This window comes from Simochromis diagramma, unplaced genomic scaffold (assembly GCF_900408965.1).
Source record: "Simochromis diagramma unplaced genomic scaffold, fSimDia1.1 OVJJ01000123.1, whole genome shotgun sequence".
In the NCBI taxonomy this organism is placed as follows: Eukaryota; Metazoa; Chordata; class Actinopteri; order Cichliformes; family Cichlidae; genus Simochromis; species Simochromis diagramma.
Window position 1 is genome coordinate 2,168,572 of NW_024386778.1, and position 22,349 is coordinate 2,190,920.

The window sequence follows — 22,349 nt, forward strand, 5'->3', positions numbered from 1 at the left end:
TGGAAACATATTAATTGTTAGGCTACAGTATATATAAAAAATTATAAACACAAATATTTACAAATAATAGCATTTTAATGTAGCTTTGAGAATACATTCACTGTTACCATGCAAACTAGCCATGGCTGTCAAGTCTTGAGCGTTCATGTTCTGTAGGCAGGCCAATGTGATGTGACAGTGCAAGGGGCAAAGGTAATCATGCTGTCACAAGCAATCTGGCTGACACTGCCATGCTATGCTGTCCGCCTTCCATCAGCATACAGCCTGTTGGCCAGCAGTGAAGGTTATGCCATGCCTTAAAAATCCATCTGAGTATCTACACTAGAAGCTACTTGTTTCTAATGACCAAGAAAAAGTCACACGCAGTAAAGCTTTGAGCCGGCATGTCAGGATGGTAACTTAGAGCACTGCTTAACCTTAGCAATTCTATAAATCTTTTTACACGTGCACATATTTACAGTAATAGCCTCAGAAGTGATGGCCTGCCACTGGCATCAACAATATCTTGCCCAAGGACATCTCAGAATACTAGGACCACTAAGTCTGCTGTAATTGGGCAACACGCTCCAAAACCACAGTGAAGCTGTCAGAGTGTCCTTGGATGTGGACTGGTCAAGTAAAATTATTTGGTCTAGGCTCAGTGTGGGGATCTGCAGGGCTTCACTAAATGTAAGAAAACAGCGGGCCTCATTCACCGACACACAAATCAAATGTTTATGCACAAATCTTAGCTTCATCACTATTTTTTTTTATCTGTTTGTAGCTACTAACAAATTAGAACATCAGTCCACAAGAATGCAGGAATTACAGCAGATGGTTGTCCTTCCTGCTAAGAGGGAGTTTTTCCTTCCCACTATTACCGAGTGCTTGCTCATAGAGGTTGTTAGAGGTGCTTAGAGGTGACTGAACAAAGCTGAATTGAATTGAAATAAACAATAAAGACCGTGGTTGGATAAAATAATAGAAATACAAATCTTTAGCATATTAAAATGTTAAATGGAAACATATTAAATGAACAGATGTATTAAATAATTATAAAACGGATGCCCCTTCATCCTTGTTGGATGTTATGACTTTGACCTACATTTCTTGACATTTCTTTATCCACTGACCGCACTCTTGCGTTAACAGATCAGGTGATCCTTGTCCAGGGAACGCAGCTCTCTCTGACTCAGTTATTTTAGCCTAAGCCTCACCATCTCTGCATTTGATTTTTGTCACTTGTGGCTTGATCTGGCTCTTAGCTCACACACTGATCCTTCAGACATGCTAGCAGGCTAGGTGTGCCCCCTGCACAGGTGCATCGGACAGGGTTATCCACCTCTGCTCTGATTGGAAGCAGACTCATAGTAGTGCAGATTACACCAACCTGTGTGTGTATATGTTTTCATGAAAGAAATGCTATCAGGAATAGTTTATAATTATACTCTATTTGAGGAGGAAGTGCAGATTTCTGGAGACTGAGATGCATTTTTGTAAAATGCATGTTAATCTAAACTCAGGTTTGCATGCTCTCGTGTGTGTGTGTGTGTGTACCTCCATCAGGCAGGTTGGCCCAGTAGATAACCCTGAATCCCAGCAAGTTGCCATTCAGAGCTTCTTTAGGAGGCGTCAGCCAGGATAATGAAATGACCTCTGGGGAAGTCGCAACGGCCTGGACGTTCTCTGGGGGACGACTGGGCACTGAGTAGAAAAAACCCAGAGTATAAAAACAAACACTGACAACACACGTAATACCCAGTGATCTCCACTAGGTTGTGTTACATCCTCACAAATAGCTGCAACATTAAACCATGCTGCCTGGCTCCTTCACAGCTGTGTTTGTAATGCGATACTCCAAATGTATTCGTGCTGTATTTAGATCAAGGGTTTTGTCTCATATTCTGCGTACAACATTTCTCATTCATTAAAATGTTGATGTGAAACTGCAAATAATAAGAATAGTTTTATTTCCTCCCCTCTTACCGTCCTCCAGTGTGGTAGCAGCCACCTCGGTGGAAGACGGCCCCGTCCCGGCGCTGTTACTGGCTTGCACCACGACTCCATACTGGGTGAACTTCTTCAGATTATCCAACACCAGGCTTTCTGCATTGTCCCCTGTGGTCTCCACGCTGATCACACTGAACTGGTAGTTTCCTCCTGAGCTGTACTCCCTGTAGCCTACCTGGTAGCCTTTGATGGCCCCATTTTGGAGGTGCTTTTTGGGCGGCTGGCAGAAAAATGACAACACTCATTAGAGATTTTCTGGCTGAATTAAATATACACTGTGCTAACGAGGGAGTGCTAGCACACACACAGATAATTTGTCAGGTAATCAGATTTTTTCCACTCATGCTCCTATCATGTGTTGTTCACATCTGGTAATGAAATCCATCTTGTTTATAACACCCAACCTACCAAAACACAATCAAAAATGCATTAAGGGCGTATTTAGGTCTGAATGGTCAGTACGGGCAGGAAACAAGAAGGTGTAACGATACATGACACCAAGTAGGTGATGCATCCAAATGCATTCCTCATTCTGCTGAAGGAAAAGAAAATGTTGTAATGCTGCAAATGATTTATATTCAAATCATTCTGTTTGTCTTTCTTAATCATTTACTGGGAGAACTGAAGCACCAGCACAAACCTTTTCTTTTTGCTGGTTGAGAGAAAATGTGCACTTTTTTATCATTTAGAGCAGCGGTCCCCAACCTTTTTTGCGCCACGGACCGGTTTATGCCCGACAATATTTTCATGGACCGGCCTTTAAGGTGTCGCGGATAAATACAACAAAATAAAACCAGTACCGGTACCGAAAAAAAAGAAGATTTATTCATAACACACGTGAAAAGACCCAGGAAAACCAAGTTAACGATAAAAACGATAACAGAATAACGCTGAAAACTGATAAAAACCCTGAAAACTATACATTTCACACCTGAGCCTCTACTCTCGCGGCCCGGTACCAAACGACTCACGCACCGGTACCGGTCCGAGGCCCGGGGGTTGGGGACCGCTGATTTAAAGCGTAGCAGTGTGCCATTTGTGAAAGCATGACGTGGATGCATGAATTGAATTGCTCTGAAATACAACAATTCAAGCTTTAAACAAGACCACACGTTATTGCACATTGCAAATTAATGGATTCCCCGACTTTCAACTAAGCAGATGAGAGATGCAAATATTGTAACTTCTTCTGAAAAAGCAGAGTAATAAAATATCCTACAGCAAACTGGTTCAAATCCTCAAAGTAAAATAAAGAAACACCTGAGCTGAGCTACTCTGCTCGCTGCTGAGCTAATCCACAGGAGCAGCAGGTTAAATGCTTATGGACACAGTGGAGAGAACAGCACTGGATTTGGAGATAAATCTGTATCTATATGTATACAGCTAAAGACTGCACACATTCAGTCTATGGTAACACACGGGATCAGCTGAACTCACCCTCCATGTGACTCGGATGCTCTGGGAGGAGAGGGCTTCCAGCTGCACATCCTGAGGTGGACCATCAGGAGCTGAGATCATGTCAACGACATAAACGTCTGATTAAAGTGTGCACATCGAACCAACTGAATGAGTGCGGCTGTGGATAAATATATGGAGCTTGTATATGTAGGTGGCTGCTGAGGGTGAGGGGAGGCTGCCAGAGTGGGGAGCACTTGGGGGGGTAATTTCCCTCCTGCTTTTCTCTATTGACCAGAGTGTGACATTTACTACCGAGGCTGCTAATTGAAAAGTTTTGCTTTTAGTGCAGGGTCAGCGTGTGTTCAATAATGCATCAGAGCCGATGGGCTGATGTCACCGGGCTGTTAATGAAGTGACACAGTTGGCTCTTCACCTCCTTTTGCCTCCTGTCTCTAATTCGCTGCTCACACTCTGATTGTTGTCTTTCATCGTGCGTTTTTGCTACACCGAGTTTTGTCTTACTGTACATTATTCACAGTCCTGAAAATCAGATAATTGCGTGCTTGCATTATTTAGTTCTGCAGAGAAAAACAGCACAGAATGCATTTGGCTTTGTGAGGGATTCAATCTCTTAATTCTCACCTGCTTCATCAGTGGTGATGGTGAGCTCATTGCTGGCCTCACTCTTCCCAATCAGGTTCTTGGCAAACATGCGGATGTTGTAGGTGGAGGAAGGGTGAAGGTCGATGATGGTGGCCTGGTTGAGCTGAGGGGAGACGTCTTTGGTCTTCTGTGCAGTATCCCAGGAGGCTGAGGGGGAAAGGCCAAGTTTTATTGGTGGGCCTGAACTCAAGAGGTCAAATCAGGCTAAGTGCATTAAATTATAGCTTTGAGATTAAATGAATGCACTGATAATTCACGTCTCTCTACTGGCTTAGCTGTTTTCCAGATTGGTATTACACCAGTATGTTGTAATTATGGACTCAAATGAGCTTCACTGTACCTGATTTATTCTTGCTCTCAATATCAAAGCCTGTTATTGGACTGTTGCCATCGAACCCCATCGTCCAACGCAGTGCGATGGTTCTGTCTTTCACTTCTCTGATCTCCACTTCTGGGGGGTCCGGGGGCTCTACAAGGCCCAAAGTTAACTCAGTGTTACTGGAGGATGCATTATTGTGAGGCTTAAAAGGATCTATGGCTTTATTTGAGCATTTCAGTCAGGTGAAGTTATACCTTGTACCGTGAGCTGTATGATTCCTCTGTCTTCACCAAAAGAGTTAATGGCATGGCAGGAGAAGAAGCCGGAGTCCTCCCTCACTGTGGGCATGATCTAGTGGATGCAGAGGAACGACAGGACGTGAATAATGAATGGGTGTAGAATAATACATCTAATGGATGCCTTTTGGTCCATTAGTATTGCCGAAGTAACAAAGTGGGAATAATTGTTGTATCTTTATATTTTGGGATGTTGCCTCAGCATAAGGATCTTGGCAGGATGTGAAACATCATTTAGAAAATTGTTTCCCATCGTTTTTGGCTTTTGAATGTTTGTGGCCTTGAATGTAAATGTAAAAATACAATATTCCCTTTGTTCTTATGTCTGTAATGATGTGACGATGCTACAGATTCATCCCAGCACATCCCCATAGATGGCAAACATACAGTATCCACCTTTAAATACAGTCTAACAATTAGATTAGGTTTAAATCTAATTTAACTCACATGGAAATTGCGCCAAATATTGAACCATCATCATACACCAACAAAATATAATCTCAGACTGACCACTTCAGCCTCCTACCTGCAGGGTGGAGATGACTTCATCGCCCACCTCCTTGACAGAAACCACGTAACGGCTGGTCTCAGGGTTGATGATGCGTTCCTCCTTTTCCCAGCGCACCATGATGGGTTTCTCACCGTGGGCCGTGCAGCTCATCTTCTTTTCTTCGCCCTGCGTGGCCAATGTGGTGTTGGGGTAGGACGTGATCATAGCGGGGACTGGTGTGAAGACAAAGCGGAGAGAAAAAGATTTTGTTCGTTTCATTTCACAGGTGACATCGGTACTCTGTAAACACCAGCTGTTGTTCAAAGGAACAACAACTTTTAATTAAGATATTGATATTTTGTATTGACAAGATATTGTTGTGGTATCAGTATTGATATAAATATGTAGGCATATAAGATCTACTGATGCCCGTCTGTTGTATCAATTTTCGAATAAATGTTCAAATGTAGTGTGAGAAAGAGCTTTAAACCAGTATGTGCTTATGTATATATATATATATATATATATATATATATATATACAGTTTAAAAAATGATCAGACCACATGCCATGAAAAACAAGAAAAAAATAAAGGAAATAACTGTATTTTTGCATGTTTATAAAGAAAACAGTAGTTCTTTACATTTTTTATATTTGAGTATTTCAATATTCCATATTTCAGTTGAAGACCTTGGTGGAAACATAAATCATAAAAAACTGTGTTGGTAATTACAATTTATACAACAATAATGATAAAAAGGTTTCAAAATCTGGACTTCAATTCCACTGTGATGCGTCGGCGTGACCTTAAACAGGCTGTTCATGCTTGAAAGCTCAAGAGAAGAGAAAACGGTCCCTTTCTCCCCAACATTTGTTTTATGAATTTGGGTCATTGCTTTTGTGAGAAAGCTGCCATTAAACTTGTTTCAGCGTATAACACTTGTATTGGGTTTTTGGAGTTGTTGTGTTGTTGTTACGCCCTCGAGGAGGCGCAACAATAGTGATATCTGTACTTTCTGCTAGTCCTCATCCCTTCACCTCTGCCTCTTTAAGCAAGCGATTACTTGGGAACTAATTGCTTTTATAGCTCCTTTTAACACTGTAAGCCTAAAATACCTAAAACCCATTCAGAGTAAACTGACACTATGATTTCATTATATTCAATGTAATATTATATCTATCAGAAAGATGTTCCTCAGTTAAAGATGCACTATGTGGTAAAAAAAGCATAAACAATCAAATAACACAGTTAACAGGCAGGCCTATGATTGGCTGGAAGGTGAGGAGCAGCTGATGACTCTGCTGTCCTAAACATAAACATCATGAAATAAAAATGAACGAATTCCTTTTCTGGAACTTCTTACAGAGCAAACGTTGGTTTTTTTAGTTTTGCAAAAATGTTTAGTATTCATTTTGTAAATTTTATATTAAAATATGATATAAAAGCTGAAAGCAAAAGTAAATAAATAGAAAAAAACACGAAGCTTCACGTGTGTTTTGTTGAACCAGCAGATATAAAACCTATAATGTTGTGTTGATGGCAGCGCACAGCTCTGGCGTGCATCGTAGGGTACTAAGTGGTACAGTTATGCTCTAACAACACTCTGAAGACACCACACTAAATGTACACTAACGACATACTGTACATGGCTCATTACACCCACAGCAGAGTGTATAACAACCTTCCACTCCCAGATGCTCTCACACATAAACACACCTCTGCCTGTGCGTGCACGCCAACACGTGTGCTCGCTCTCATTTTGCGCCCCCCCCCCCACACACACACACATACACACACACAAAGCGTGACTCTGCTGATCTGATGGGACGTGTCAGGCAAGAGGTTGCGAACATTTAAGCCTCATCTCTTATTCACTCTGCCGCCATTTGAGGCTCGGCTCTGGAAAAGAACGCTGATTTATTTTGCATGACAAGTATGAATTTTTTGTGAGACACATTTGGAAAAGTGAGGGGAAATAAATAACCGCTCCGGCTTTATGTAAACGTTATCGTTTGAGAGCACAGCTACTTTCATTTCGCCATGTAAGTGGCTCCGAGGTGGCACGGGGCCGTGTTGTTGACACTCCTGGCACAGTGGGATACTACGCTAGGCGACAAAAAGGAAGGGCAACGAAGAGACTGAGAAGGCTCGGCTCATCAGGTGTGGAGAATACCTGTGTACTGTAAACTTTAAAGATATTTTAGTATCTGGCATTTTGTAAAGAAACATTGAAACTACGCTCATCACAAGAGCATCATTATACAGTTGTGTAGACGTTTACATTCACTCATCATGGGCAGGACTGTAACAGTAATTTGGGGCTTTTAACGATGTCTTCTGGGTGCTCAACTTTGAATTTGTTTTGGATTTCCACTAATCAAAAATGAGACATTCAGGCTCAAATATATACATACACCACTAATATATGATTAAGTGTCCCTTAGCAAGTTCGACCAGATGGTTTTGGTAGCAATCAACGAGCCGCTGGTATGATTCTGGTCGTATATTTGACCGGCAGCAGAATTGGTAGAGTTTACTTATAATGTTTTCCTGACATGGATCCAGCTTTTAAACACTAGAAAGTTCACTACAGAAGGCTGCATTCTGTTCCATTAACTGTCAAGACTATGTACTTCAATAATGTTGAGGTTCAAGCTCTGGGGGGCCAATCCATGACTATCAGTCTTTCATCGTGTGATGTTCTATCCAGGTTTGCTTTTATTGCATTGACAGTGTGTTTGGATCCATGCTGAAAAATGAAGTTGTTACTTCCCAGATCGTATTGCATGGTTGATAAAAATCTGATGGTACTTTTCTGCATTTATAATTTCATCAGTTTTGATAATATCTCCAACATGAATCGAAAGACCTTCAGTCAGAAAGCCGGGGGAACTATCGCTCGAGAGCACTTTACAAAAATGCCAAAAAGTTTTGGATCATTGGAAGCAAGGTAAAAAAAAAACAACCACGAGAAGCAGCTCAGGTTTTTGTACACAAACGATCGCTGTGCCCTTTACAGGGTTTTTTTTCTTTTGTAGTTCCAATTTACAAAAGTTTCCTAAATGCCTCAGTAGCAGTTCCTGTTTTCCAAGCAACAACAGTAACTGATGTGACAGGAAACCAATGAGGAAAAAATAAATGAATGTATATGTAAACCAGTCTTTGTAGAAGCTAAACCTAAAGTTTTTTGATCCAACAAAAAATAATCAGAGCAGCTGCTCCACCTCGGAGAGGCTCACCAGTAGAAACCAGTGCTTTAGTTGGGTACAGCAGACAAAGAAAATTTACATTTATTTGCTCTTTGAAATGCACAGAAAACATTGGATGAAATTTTTGGCAGCCTTTTCAAATTTTAAAATACTGTGGAACAACCCCCCCAAAGGTTCCATTTTTGGGATAATATATTTTTTTATTATTTTTTCCCACATTAATTTAATAGGAAATCCTGATTTGAGATTAAAGACAAAAGCAAACATTTCTTTAAAAGCAGGAGTGCCTCTGCACCATGAAGAGGCCTCTGAGATGAGGCGTATGCAGCTTGTGTCTATGTAAATGTATGTGTGTACAACCCTGTGTGTGAGCAGCCCAGCTGCGCCAGCCCCGAGGCTCATTTTATGGCCTCGTAATTGTTGTGTTGATATATTTCTTTAATATCCAGCAGAATTATGGAAACAGAACCAGGGGAAGGAGTGCGGACAGAGGGAGGAAAGAAAAAGAGAATGAGAGGACAGATGATGGGAAAAGGGTATCTCCTTGTGTCAGAAAGCACCGGCTCCCCGATGCCTAATTCAGCTCTAAACATAACTGGAGGTGTGCGTGCAGATGTCTGGAAAAGACGGATTGTACATATCATTAAACAAAAACAAACACACAATGACATGATGAACTCAAGCACACATAAAGAGCTTAGAGTCATGCACAAACACACACACAGGAAAACCGCTTACGTACTGGTCTCCAGTAGGAACCAGTAAGATGTGACATGTTGCCAAGGAAGGCTGAAGGAAGGCATGAGCATTCGAGAGAGGAAACAGTGGACTGCGTTGTGTATGTTTACTGCACTGTACATTGTGTCTTTTATGTGGAGGTGAGGAGAGCCCTGTTCCTCCACAGCAACCCAGAGGGCAGTGATGATACGCTTAAGCCTGCAGGGGATTGTGGGGGATAGGCTGGCTGCTGATAGGCTACTCCCCTGAGACAAAAGCACCCCACCCCCTCCCTCTCCCCCTTCTCCCAGGCTCCCTTTCACCTGGCCAGGTTACCATGCCAACCAGCATCGGACAGTCTCTCCTCTCCTCTCCTTGCCTGCCTCCTCTCTCTCTCGCGCTCTCTCCTTCGTCTGTACTCTTAGAAATAGGGCCATTTGTAGTAGCCAGGAATAGAACGCAGACCTGCCATTGATTTCCACGGGAGCATGATGATGATTACACAATCACACCCCGAATGTCGCAATGCAGAAATAAAAGACAACACAAAAAAAGAAAATGTTTCTAATGCCTGTAACTGCTGGTGTTAGCGATGTGGAAAACAGAATTAGCCAAATGGTGGAGTCAGGAGAATAATACTAACATATAATTATGGGTGAATGGCTACGTCGGCGTGGGGCTATTCATATGAGATCAAAGAAAGAAAGCAGTCACACCGTCTCAGAGGATCAATGAGATGTGAGAGGTGGTGAAACAGGATTACTTTTATTTATTTATTTGTTAATAACAATAAAATTGACACGGACACCAAGCTTCACTTTGTACATCCTGCAAAAAGAAAACTATGCCATCGTTAATGGCTTTTAAGAAAAGTTTGACTGCTGTGTTGGCGCTGCACTTATCAGGGATCACCTCTCATTCACGCCGTAATAATTAAAGTGGCACCTCTCCTGTATGGATCCTGGTGTGAATTTCTCTTGGGAGGGTACTGTTTACATCAGTCGTGGTGACGATCCGTTTTTTCCTTGGTATACAGCATCTCTTGTGTGATTGATGTAATAGCTGCTTTTAAAAAGTGAAACCTTTGAATTAACAAGAAGACTTACGGTGAGCCGGCTTCTCCACAAATACAAGCTGTGGATCCCTCCGTGGTGTGAACACTGGGATGCTAGTCTACATTCTACACAGGCAGCCTGGCCAATGTGAGCCAAAGGGCACCCCGGCTCAATGGGGCCACAAGGGCTGACAAGAAAAGACAAGCTGAGATGCATCTAGCTTTATGCCTTGAGGGCACACTGTAAGTGGGCGCTGGGGAAGAGGCAGCCTTGACGTGGGGTATTGCGCTGCGGTGATGACTGGTTCACTGGCTGCCTGCAATGTACTGAAATAATTCCTTTAGCTGCACAATTGGCTTGGACGTGAAGCATGATAGCAAATATAGGCCTGCACACTGGAACAGTGGCTTAGTGCAAGTAGGCTCAATAAACACAATGAGAGTCAAGGGAACTTCTTTGTTTCACAGTCACACTTTTAACTGGTCCAAGGGTTAAACTGGGCTTAATATTTCTCTAAAATTCATTTAGAAAAAAAAAGTGCTGACTACTTTAAATCCAGCAAAGTAGACAACTTACCAACACTGACTAGTGGAGTGTGCAAAACAAGGCTCATACTTTCTTATACACTGAAAATATACTGCAGTTCTTGCAGTCGACCGCTTCTGTTTACCCAGTGAATCCAGCCTGAGCCTGACTGCAGAACTAAAAGTACAGATTTTTGCCAAAACATCCAAGGTCTGTTACAGGTTTGCACTGTGTTGAGAGTAAAAGCAACAGGAAGTGATGCGGTGAGTCCCAAAAGGTATCAAGAGAACTTTCAGAATTACTTGCAGACTTTTTATCCTGTACAAAGCTTCTTTTTTAAAAAAAGAAGAATTTATTTCGTCACTGAAAAACAAGTCTTTGTTTAAGATTCATTTCCTGATCAAAGACAGCAGAAAACTAAAGTGTTTTGGATTTAGATGAAAGTCTCTTTAAAACCCAGCCCCAAGAGGATTCTGTGCTTGAGACTGCTCCGCGACCATAAGACCATTTAGCACTGCACTCGAGTGAAGCTTCATCACTGCGTCTGCAGGCATTATGATGTCTAACAGGCTTGATTGGTTTTAATTGGCCCTGATAAACACCGAGTGGCTGTTGACCGCCTCTGATAGCATCTGTTGTGGATTGGTAATGAATTGACTGAATAGCATCTGTTTTGTAGGTAGAGATGCTTGACTGTAAATGACATAAAAATCATTCATTCAAGCCGCCATCTGCAACCAGTTTTCACACAGGACAAAAAGTGATTACTACTCAAATAAGGAAGCCTATGAGAGAAAAACAAACAGAGTGCATGTGCACACACTTGCTCTCCCCCGGCAGAGAGCGCGAGCAGTTTCTGCTGGCTGTTAGTGTAGTGTTGGTGCTCATCCTGCATGATGCATGGTGTATTATGACGAGACATGAGCCTATGCACAGACACTCATAACAATGAAAGTGCCAAGCAAAGACATCACAATAGATGCAATTCATTTCCCAGGCAGTCCACTACAATAGCCTGGTGGAGTGGGATCTATCCCAAGCACTGCATTAGCTGCCTGGCCCATTATTCTTTAGTAATGGCTGCACTGCTCTGCACTGTGTCAGTGCCTTTACAGTAAAGCGTGCACACCTTTGTGTGAAATCTCTGTCTTTGTGTGGGCTTATGGGCTTGTTTGCTCACCTGTGTCCCACACGCACACAAAACTGACAGCATCTTCACCATAAATGTTTCTATGCTTACATATGTTAAAGCTTCTCATTCAATCTATTGTTTGCCAATGCATCAAGCCACATGTGGACGGCCAATAATAGTGAGTGAAGATCAAGCCGTCTGTCCATCACGTGACTGGTCCAGCGTCAGATTGTGTGCCTCTCAAATTGGCTCCTAAGCCTCTTAAGTGCTTGCCACTGTTCAATTAGTGTAGGCTGGTCTGAATAAACAACATAAAGGCAGCACACGGTGTACAGGACATCACAGATTCAGGCATTACTGTGGTGCACCGTCTCTGTCAAGCACAGAGAGAAACTGTACGGGTTAATGAGCTCATTGTCCACACACAGACACACACGGGATAGAGGATGAGGTGTGGCTCCCTTGGCACGCGGGGAGATTTGGGTTACTGCACAGAAGAGGCACAAATCAGGACAACTACCACAACAACGGGCAGATGCTTCAGGAGCACAGCATGCACCTGAGGGGCTGCAGACATAAAGAAGACAAAGACAAATAATCTGTTAAATAAAAATCCAAATCTTGCAGTGTGTTTGACACGTGTTATAAATAATGTGGTTTATATAAAGAGTTCAAACCAGTGAGATTAGTTTGTGTACTGTGTTAGAAACTCAAAGTTGTAATCCAAATGCAGAGACTAACTAAACGTTTGTTAGTTTCTAACATATATACCATCTAATCCAACATCCAACGGTTTTTCCATAAATGTTTTGCCTTTTCACACAATTTGACAACCTGGAGATATTGGGTTTACGATGCTACAAACCGGTTAGGTTTAGCTTGACAAAGCTTAAGTGAAGTGTAAGCGTAAATGAGAAAGCTACAGTCAACAAATGATTTTTCCTCCTTGTACTTCTCTGGTGTTTCTGGTGGTTATCAATGTCAAATCCACAATATACTAATCATAATGATAATCAGTCTGTAATATTGCTTATACAACTCGATGCTCTTGTAAGATACACACTGGACTAGAGCACGCACTTTGCAAATGATGATCTTATGACGTCCCGAGCTTTGAGAGTTTCAGAAAACCTAAAGGGGAAAGATTATTTAGAAAGTAGCTTGTCAGCTGATGATTTAAAGACATTTGAGAGATAAAGTAAATGGACTGGTTCTTACATAGCGCTTTTCTACTCATCTGAGCACTCAAAGCACTTTACACAACTTGTGCATTCACCCAAGCACATCTTTCTAAGTGCTTCATAGCTAACATTCACACACATTCATACTCCGATGGATGCATCGGAGAGCAATTTGGGGTTAGTATCTTGCCCAAGGATATTTGGCATGTAGACTAAGGGAAGCCAGGAATGGAACCACCAACCTTCTGATCAGTGGATGACCTGCTCTACCGCCTGAGCTACAGCCACCCAATAAAGGAGTTGTGTTACAGTTAAAGGTTCAGATTTTTACCAAGTTCAAGAACTCTGAGGTCTGAGGAACGTGTGTTAAAAAATAAATTAAAGACACAACACTTCACAGAGGTGTGAGGATTCAAGTATCAATAAGAAAATTCAACCGTGACTCACACTCAAATGGCCTAAGACACCAAACCGCAGCTACACTGAGAGCTGGTGCTTCTGAGCACACTTGTCTATGAGGTGACATGGTGGGCCTCAATCAGACAGAGGGGGTCATAAAGGAGTTGGAGCCTATTTGGCTGTGGCTGGCAGACAGTTAGACACTCAGCAGGGAATACCCTGCTCGGGCTTGATAAGAGCCGTGGTGGCAAAAGCTTTATCTAACAGCAACCAATCAAAATGAGCGCCGAGCCGCAGTAAAGCAGTTGGAGCTCACACATCCACGGACACATCCACAATCACCAGCTAAAGTTAAGTAACTGTACTTTTTGGTAAAACTCACATATACATTATTTCTGAGGTTGTTGTTTTCACCTTGAAGGAAGCTCTTAAAACCATTCCTACCATTTCTGCAGGCTGCTTTCAACATCTCTCTTTCTGAGAAGATGCGCTGGAATAATTTATGCGCTCTCATGGTTTATTAAACAGACTTTCAACCTCAAGAGGGCAGCATTCCTATTAAAAAGTGTATTATCTATACAAGAACACAAACAACTCAGCAAATAGTTAACATTTTCTTCTACTTACTAAACTAAAGACAAGATAGAAGACATATAGGACACAGAGATGAGGAGAAAAGACGTGGATAACCTATTCCTTCTTCCAACCTCCCTTGCTGTATTCCACAGCCCTCTTTTCCACATGGCAGCTCTTGCTCGCATGCAGAATTCAGGGATTAATGGAGGGGAGCTAAATCCTTGGCCACACAGCAGATAAATGCTGTACTTTCTCCAAGAGATGTGGTGTAGAGGCTGTGTGCGTTGCTTTCGTGGGATTCGTTCAGGCAGAAAGCACAGCGCAAGCAACCGTGGTGACATCTTTCTGGTGGCCTGACTGACTGTCGAAGTTCAGCTCACTTAACCTTTGTGCTTTAGCTTTAACTTTTTGTTTTAATGCACCAGCAGCCGGTGCACGAAAGAGGAGAGTCAACAGGACAAAAACCAAACATGCCAAATTTACATTCTTTGGCTCTAATAGGTGCTGTCGTCCTGTCAGACTTACTTTTGACGTTGAGGTACATCGACTTGCTCACGTCGGCCCCGACGTCATTGCTGACTCTACACAGGTAGAAACCACTGTCTTCTTCCAGCACGTGCTTGATGAGCAGAGAGCCGTTGACCAACACTTCAATCCGAAAGCCTGAGTTGAGGGGGATGGGTTTAAACTGTGGGACTCCAGCGCCTGTCAGAGAAAATACACGGTTTGTCAATAATAAACTGCATGAGGCAGTCCAGTTTGCTGTTCGATGCTCCTGCTAAAGTCTCAATGAAAAACTTTACAGATAAAAACATTACATTTCGTGCATTTTATTTATACTACAGGGCCCTATTTCAGGAAGCCGGTTTAGTGCAAACTCTGAGTAAGTATACCCTGAGTTAACGAAAACTCTGGGTTTTCGGTTTCACAAAGCGAGTTTAGATTAATTCTGAGTGAGTTACTATGACGACACACTCCGTGAAGCTAACCTGCCCCCTAGCAGGTTTACTTCAACTAACCCTGACCTTCTCCGGCTCTTTGTCGGAAACCTGACTGTAGGAAGTGTCAGACATGGCCTGCCCCTTCCTTGAAGAGCCAGTAGATGTTGAAGCCCAAATTCTCCGCAGAGCTCTCCGCCGGGAGAGAGTGATTAGAGCGCGTTTGGACATTTTATCATTTCCTGATGATTTCCTGTGTGAACGTTACCGTTTTTCAGCACAATCTATAATTTATTTGAATAACATCCTCAGGCCTAATATTGCTCATGTGACACATCGCGGACATCCTCTCAGTTCTGTACATATTATTTGTATTGCACTTCGGTTTTGTGCAAACGGGAGCTTTCTGTATAATATTGGTGACGCTGAGCACGTTTCCAAGGCTACCGTCTGTCGGGCAGTCAGGAATGTTACAGTTGCACTGAAACGTCTCCTGTACTCGTTTGTGGTGTTCCCCGGTCACAGACCCACAAGATCTATCAAAGAGGGATTCCACAAAATTGCAGGTATCAGGATGAACAAAACTTAATACATGATGTGGTGATACTTGGACTACTACTTAAATTTTACATTTATTTTCAGGGTTCCCAGGCGTGATTGGCTGTATAGATGGCACTCACATTCCAATCATTGCTCCTTCAGTAAATGAAGGAGACTATGTGAACAGGAAGTCTTTCCACAGCATTAATGTACAGGTACATAGTTCCCTGTAGCATTTCAAACTAACAGATTATTTCATTATAGTAATGGATGCTAATTTGTGTTCTCTGCACTGTGAAGATCATATGTGATGCTGCCAACATTATCACAAATGTGGAAGCCAACTGCTCAGCCTCTGTGAGTGGTGGTGGTGGAGGACCCCCACCTGTTTTTCGGGCCTCCACTTTTTTTCTGTTGGCTATAACGGGTCACATTTGAGCATACAGAGTAAGCAAATATGTACTTGTAATGTGCTCAGATAATTTCAATAAGTGCTTACAGAGGGGAAATTAATGTAGCCTCTAACTGCAATTGATTGACATCGGACAAACAGACCAAGCACTATGGCTCATAATACAATTACACATTACCTGTTTGGACTATATTTTTATATTTCATTTTTACTTGCTGCCAGGAACGTTTGGGGCCTGTTGGGTTGCACCTGCGCTCACATCACGTCACAAAATAAAATGTATGAAATAAAAAATAAAATAAAATATAATAAAATAACGTGTTAAATGGGTGGAAATCCCTAGATCAATGTTTAAATTAACACTCACGCATTGACTCTGTCGGCTATGTTTTGCCATGCATGCTCCCTTTCTTTTGCAGCTGAGGCTGTGTTACTTTTTTTCCGCAAAATTTGCATGTTATCGGCATATGCTGCCATCAGAATTTCGGCCTCAAGTGCTGTAAAATACATTGACCGCGCCTTCTTTCCCTCCGTCTCCATGGTGACTCGCTTAATCTGTGCTCCACTAATCAGGGCTTTATGTATCCTCGTGCGCGCGCTTAACTTGGGGTTAAAGCAACTCCGCGTTGACTGAACTAATTGTTATCAGCCTTTCTGAAACGGAATATTCCGAGTTGGACAGTTCGGGGTTACTCAACCCTGAGTATCGTTTTTCACTCTGAGTTTTCTAAACCGGCTTCCTGAAATAGGGCCCAGAAATAGTAAGGCTTTGTTTTATGGGTTCAAATGAGCTAGTGTTAGTCTAGTACGGTTTGAGTACCACATATTCCACAATTCCTTTTTATAATTAAGCCTATACTGTAAATCTGAAGTTTTCAAAAGAGAAATGGTGGTAAGGGACAATAGTAATGCATTTGTTACACAGTAAAACTGACATTAAAAGAGGAAAGAGTCTTACAAATACTGAGATTGTGCAAACTCAGAATTTTTCATTTATACGTAAGTCCACTAACCCCCACTAGTGGGGTTAATTGGTGAATCTAAATTGCTCGTAGCTGTGAATTTGAGAGACCCATCAAGGGTGTCCCCCTGCCTTCACCCATAGCAGCTGGAACAGCCTCCAGCGCCCCCCAAACGATGGACGGAAAATTAAGCTGGCCATACACTGTGCGATATTTGGAGACGGTTTTTCAGTCGTGCGACAGTTTTAGGGATCGGCCCGAGTTTCCAACTTGGACCAACTTTGGCAAGCTCATCCGAGTCTTTTCGATGTGGCCTCACAACATTATCACAACCACAACAGCCGTGGAAAGAGTTGGATGGACATTGCTGCTCAATCACAGCTGCCTGGTCAGCGTTTCTTCATTAGCAATTTAGCAAAGTTGACGGTGTGTGTGTGTGTGTGTGTCTGAGTGAGTGAAAGACAGAGAGCGAGAGTGAGAGACAGATTTTGTGTTATAAGCTTCATGTTATGGACGCACAGTGTGAGCACTCAGGTTGCATCAGAGCATCGGACCGTATCGTGTGAGAGCCTGCATCGTGACCTACGAACTTCTAACCTCTGCGATTCAATTGTACTGTTTGAGCAGGAGCTGAAAAATGCAACTGAAAAAGTCGCACAGTGTTTGCCCAGCTTTAGTCCAATGGAAGAGGAATAAAAAACAAGTCACTGTTATTTTATGTGTTTATGTTATGAAAACCTTCAGATATCTCAAACCATTAAACACACGTCTTCTTGCTCTGCAGCTGCCAGTTTAACTGAAAGAATTAAAAACTCTAATTATGCATTTTTTTTTATCTTATATCTCAAACATTGCTGTTGTGTCCAGCTGGGCTGAGAAATGTTACACGTGAAGTACCACAGTTACATAATTTCACACCCACTTCCTCGTTACAGAGAAACAGAAAACTATTCCTTGAACCGCAGGTGTAACATTTGTTTGGACTTGAGGGTTTTTATGCATTCATCCTCATGGCTGTGGACATCGTATTAGGTGTGCTGGCAACAGAGGATAAGCTTGCTGTAGGTAAAATAAATAAATAATGAATAAATAACAGTATTTTTCAATGCAGCAACTCTTCTCAGCTCAAGAGAATGATTTTAAAAGTGTTTGAAAACATGTAAAACATCCAACACTTGCAACAAACCTCAGGGAGACGGGTGTGTAATCAACGTGTGCATAAACTTTGCAGGTTTACCTTTAGAGTATTCCCACTGGATCGTAGGAACAGGATAGCCTTCAGCTGAGCAGTTTAGTATCACTGCTTTCCCGTAGATGCCATCCTGGTCTTTAGGTTGCACCACAAATTTGGGAGGAACTGCAAGTGAAGAAACCTTACTGTGAGATCTTTACATCTAAAAAGTCACGGGAACATTTCAGTTCAGAATGGGGAAAAAGACCAAGTGAAAGTACAGTGTGGTCCGCAAACATCCGCTTCCTTAAACTCCTGAGAAGTGCAGCCACCCCTCATTTCTTTACATTTTCCAGGAAATAGGAACAGTGATTTATTGAAACGTGTAAACATACATAAATGCAAAAAGTTTATACAATTCTCACAAGGTTTAGAATTACTAAAGGGCTAAAGTAGGAATGTCAAACTCATTTTTTATTGTGGGCCACATACAGCCACACAAACCTGCCCAGAGGGCCACTTCTGGCTGAAGACATTCTGAACTCTTGTGGGTTTCTTTAAGCAGTCTTCTGGGAAAGTTCTCCCGGCTTCTTGAAGGACATTCATTGATTGTCTTTGGATGCTGGCTGCTGTTTGTTCAATTCTCTATCAGGATGATCCCACAATGTGCACCGCTTGAGATCATTGATACAGTTAGGTCCATATATATTTGGACAGAGACAAGTTTTTCCTGATTTTTCCAAGTTTTTTACCACAACAACTTTGAAATGAAGTAACTCCGATGCAATTGAACTGCAGAAGGTTGAACAAAAAGACTGCATAAAAATGTGAGGAACTAAAGCATTTTAACACAGTCCCTTCATTTAAGGGGTTCAGTTCTAATACTCTTGAACTCATGGACATCACCAGATGCTGGGCTTCCTACTTTTTAATGTTCTGCCAGGCCTTTACTGCAGTTGCTGTTTATTTGTGGCCCTTTCTGTCTGAAGTTTAGTCTTTTACAGCTGAAATCTTGTTAAAGACTAAACTTGGCTTTTTCCACAGCGTTGGTGATTCCACCTCTGGGCGGAGTCACCGCTTCATCACTGACAGGCTGCACCTGGAAGTAATTTGGCTGCCAGCGCTCACAATCCCTCTTCGGCAGATTGTCTGATAACCTCAGTTAGTGAAGGCTGTCACAGCTCATGTTTGATACTCATAGTGTTGCTCATACTTACCTGTGCTTCTCTTTCACTCGCAGTAATCCTCTGGGATGTCATTACCTAACCTGCCATAAACTAACCTCTTCTCAGTCGCTGGCCTGCCCGGCTGCCTCACCGCTTCACTGCTGCCTGCCTACATGCCAAACTCACTGGAACATCTCGGACCCTCTCTGGACTCTCTCTCGGCTCACCCAGACCATTTACCCCTTCGCACTTTGCGCCCGCCTGCAGAAAGTAAGACTGCACGCAATCTATTGTGTCTAGAACTCCCTTTGACGTCTGCTTCCTTCAGTTACAGTGACTCCGTGACCCCAGTCTAGCCTCTTCCTTACCTCCACGCCACAGGGTTCCTGTGCGGGCAGTTACCCCGTATCGGGTTTGCTGGCCCTTGAACACGTCAGCTCTTGGGCAACACTCATGGACTCTTTTCATAGCTTGGAATGTTTACTGTTTTGTGATTTTCATGTGTTGTTGTTTAGTATCTATCATAGCCATGCTCTCGTTAATCCTAGTGTTGTTATAGTTCATGGTAATCAGTTTATCACTGTGAAACTCAAGTGCTTAGTTCACAGTGATCTTTATTGTTGTTAAATCAAGTTCCTTCGGTTGAATCTCCAAGGACCTCGTGTGTAGGTTTAGTTACACTGTTGCTTCCTTCACTCTAAAGTGTTGCCTTCACTCTTTCTCTGTGCTTCCGTGTGCTGTCTGCACTCGAGTCCATACTTCTGGTGGCCACTGGGCCGCGACAGCAAGATCAGGTGACTGACTGGTCCATTCAAGTATATTTGCCTTCTTTGCTTCAATAAACCCCTGGGTTGCTTTAGCTGTATGTTTTGGGTAACTTTATTAAGAAACGCCACCCAAGAACTTTGACTGCATTTAGCTGGATGTGAGCAGAGAGTATGTCTCCGAACACCTCAAAATTCATTCAGCTGCTTACTGTATCACATCGTCAATAAACAGTGTCCCACTGTCGCTGGCAGCAGTGCACACCGAGGCTAACACACTGCCCCCGCCCTGTTTTACCAATGATGTGGTATGCTTTGGATCATGAGGTGTTTCACACCTTCTCCGTATTTTTCTCTAGCCATCATTCTGGTAGAGGTTGATCTTGGTTTCATCTGTCCAAAGAAGGTTTTTCCAGAACTGTGCTGCCTTTTTTAGATGTCCAACCCAGCCTTTCTATTGTTGAGGTCTTGTACCTTGCAGTGAACCCTCTTTACTTTCACGCACTGTTCTCTTTATGGTAGACACGGATATCGATACACCTTCCTCCTGGAGAGTGTTGTTCACTTTGTTGGCTGTTGTGAAGGGGTTTCTCTTCACCATGGAAATGATTCTGCGATCTTGCGGAGTTCACCAGTGCTTTCTTTCTTTCAGGATGTGCCAAACTAGATTTTGCTGCTCCTAATAATGTAGCAGTATCTCAGATGGGGTTTTTGTTGTGTTTGCAGCTTAAGGATGGCTTATTTCACCTGCATGGAGAGCTCTTTTGACTGCATGTTGTCTGTTCACAGCAAAATCTTCCAAATAAAAGCACCACACCTCAAATCAGGCCTCTATGCTGTACATAACTTTTTATATAGCTGTCTGTCACTTCTTGTTTTGTCCACCACTTGAAAAAGTACCCAAACTGTTTCATCTTTGGCAGTTTTCATTGATTAAACTTTCAGAAAGCCTGGAGAATTACTGCTCAAAGCCAGTTAAAAAATCTTTTTACAAGAAAGTCTGGCTGCTTGCACGTGAAACATAAAGAAATGAGGGGTGGATCCAAACTTTTCCACAGCGCTGTACTTCTGTAAATCACATCCAGATTGACTCTCTTACCCATCTCTCCCCTCCTCACCTCGGACAATGAGCTCACTCCGGTGTTCCACAGCAGCAGCCTGATTCCGTGCGATGCAGGTGTAGTTGCCGTTATGCATCAGTGTGAGGTTAGAGATACGCAAGGAGCTGGTGAAGTCTATGTTGTCTATGGTAACGCCCAGGCTGGCCGGGATTGGCCGACCATCCTTCTGCCAGGTGATGAAGACGGGCTGGTCACCAGACATAACCACACAGGGGACGAAGACTCGCTGGCCGATGGAAAACCGGGGAAACTCAAATGGTTGGATGGTGGGCGGGACTGTAACAGAGACGGGAATAATGCTTCAGGCCTGCGGGTTACAGGTTGTTTAACTTCAGCCAGAGCTACTCAAAATCACTAACCACTCGTGCACATTAATAATCAACACATTAACATACTATACACCGCGGCTGAGCTACTTTACAAAACACTCGCATAGCAACTCATTAGTCCCAGTTCTCTCTTTATCACCTTATTTTCCACATTAAGCTGTGATTTTTCAGGAAAGCAAGAAATATTTTATTAGCTCGCCTCATGTGGAGCAGCTGAAGCCTCTCAAAACATAAGCATATAGCATTCACTCTCACTCGGCTCTCTGGGGACACTGTAGCCATCGTGAGAACCAGATGCTTTGAAAAATTAATGATTTAAAATAACATTGGAATAAGCAGCACTTCAGCGCTTATTTAATTCACAACAAAATAAGCATAATAGGTTCCTGGGGATTCCCTCTCGGCAGCGGTGGAATGCTAAGCAGCTGAGAGGCAAATTAGCCAAGGTGGAATAGAAGTGTCGCTTTGTCTATGCTGTGTGATTTCCCCCTCAAACGCTCGTTAGCACGTCAAGACCAGTGAGAGTGGGTGGTGTGGGGGGGGTGGGGATCGGCCCATAGGACAGTTGAAATTATGCTGCGTCACTGAAGAAAGAGAGCCATCGGAGGTTATCATCATCTGGCTCCTCTCAGTCCTGCTGCATATTCAGATGAGCTCCAGATAAGCTGGCTGGGATGATGGAGATGGTGCCTTGCTATCAGTGATGTGAGTGCTTTTTTCATAGGTAGTGATATACAAATATCACTCTGCATATCTGTGTTTTCTGCAACGAGGAAAGGGGGCATACACCTCCGATGGAAAGGCACTACGGGGTCAGTGTGTACACCGATAAAGCCGTTCCCTTTGAATTGCAAAGAGATTAATGACAGCATAACCACAAATGTATTCTGCAAACACAGAGTACAATACAGTACCGTACAAATGCGAACGTACATCTGAAACAGCTGCTTATTGGCCTCGCAGATGGGTAAATGTGATGATGTCGCACAGCTAAAT

General features: G+C 42.7%; 1 protein-coding gene across 3 annotated transcripts in view; it reads right to left on the reverse strand.

Annotated features, from left to right (window-relative positions):
* Positions 1–22,349, reverse strand: part of dscama (Down syndrome cell adhesion molecule a) — a 107,876-nt gene that overhangs the window by 12,948 nt on the left and 72,579 nt on the right. For all 3 annotated transcript variants that reach the window (XM_040011454.1, XM_040011462.1, XM_040011473.1), the window contains exons 9-18: positions 21,022–21,300; positions 18,040–18,159; positions 14,476–14,655; positions 5,192–5,388; positions 4,624–4,720; positions 4,391–4,519; positions 4,030–4,197; positions 3,427–3,497; positions 1,966–2,209; positions 1,537–1,683 (exon numbers count right to left, since the gene is read on the reverse strand). In XM_040011454.1, coding sequence (XP_039867388.1) covers positions 1,537–1,683; positions 1,966–2,209; positions 3,427–3,497; positions 4,030–4,197; positions 4,391–4,519; positions 4,624–4,720; positions 5,192–5,388; positions 14,476–14,655; positions 18,040–18,159; positions 21,022–21,300 — 1,632 coding nt within the window. The remainder of the gene's footprint in view (positions 1–1,536; positions 1,684–1,965; positions 2,210–3,426; positions 3,498–4,029; positions 4,198–4,390; positions 4,520–4,623; positions 4,721–5,191; positions 5,389–14,475; positions 14,656–18,039; positions 18,160–21,021; positions 21,301–22,349) is intronic.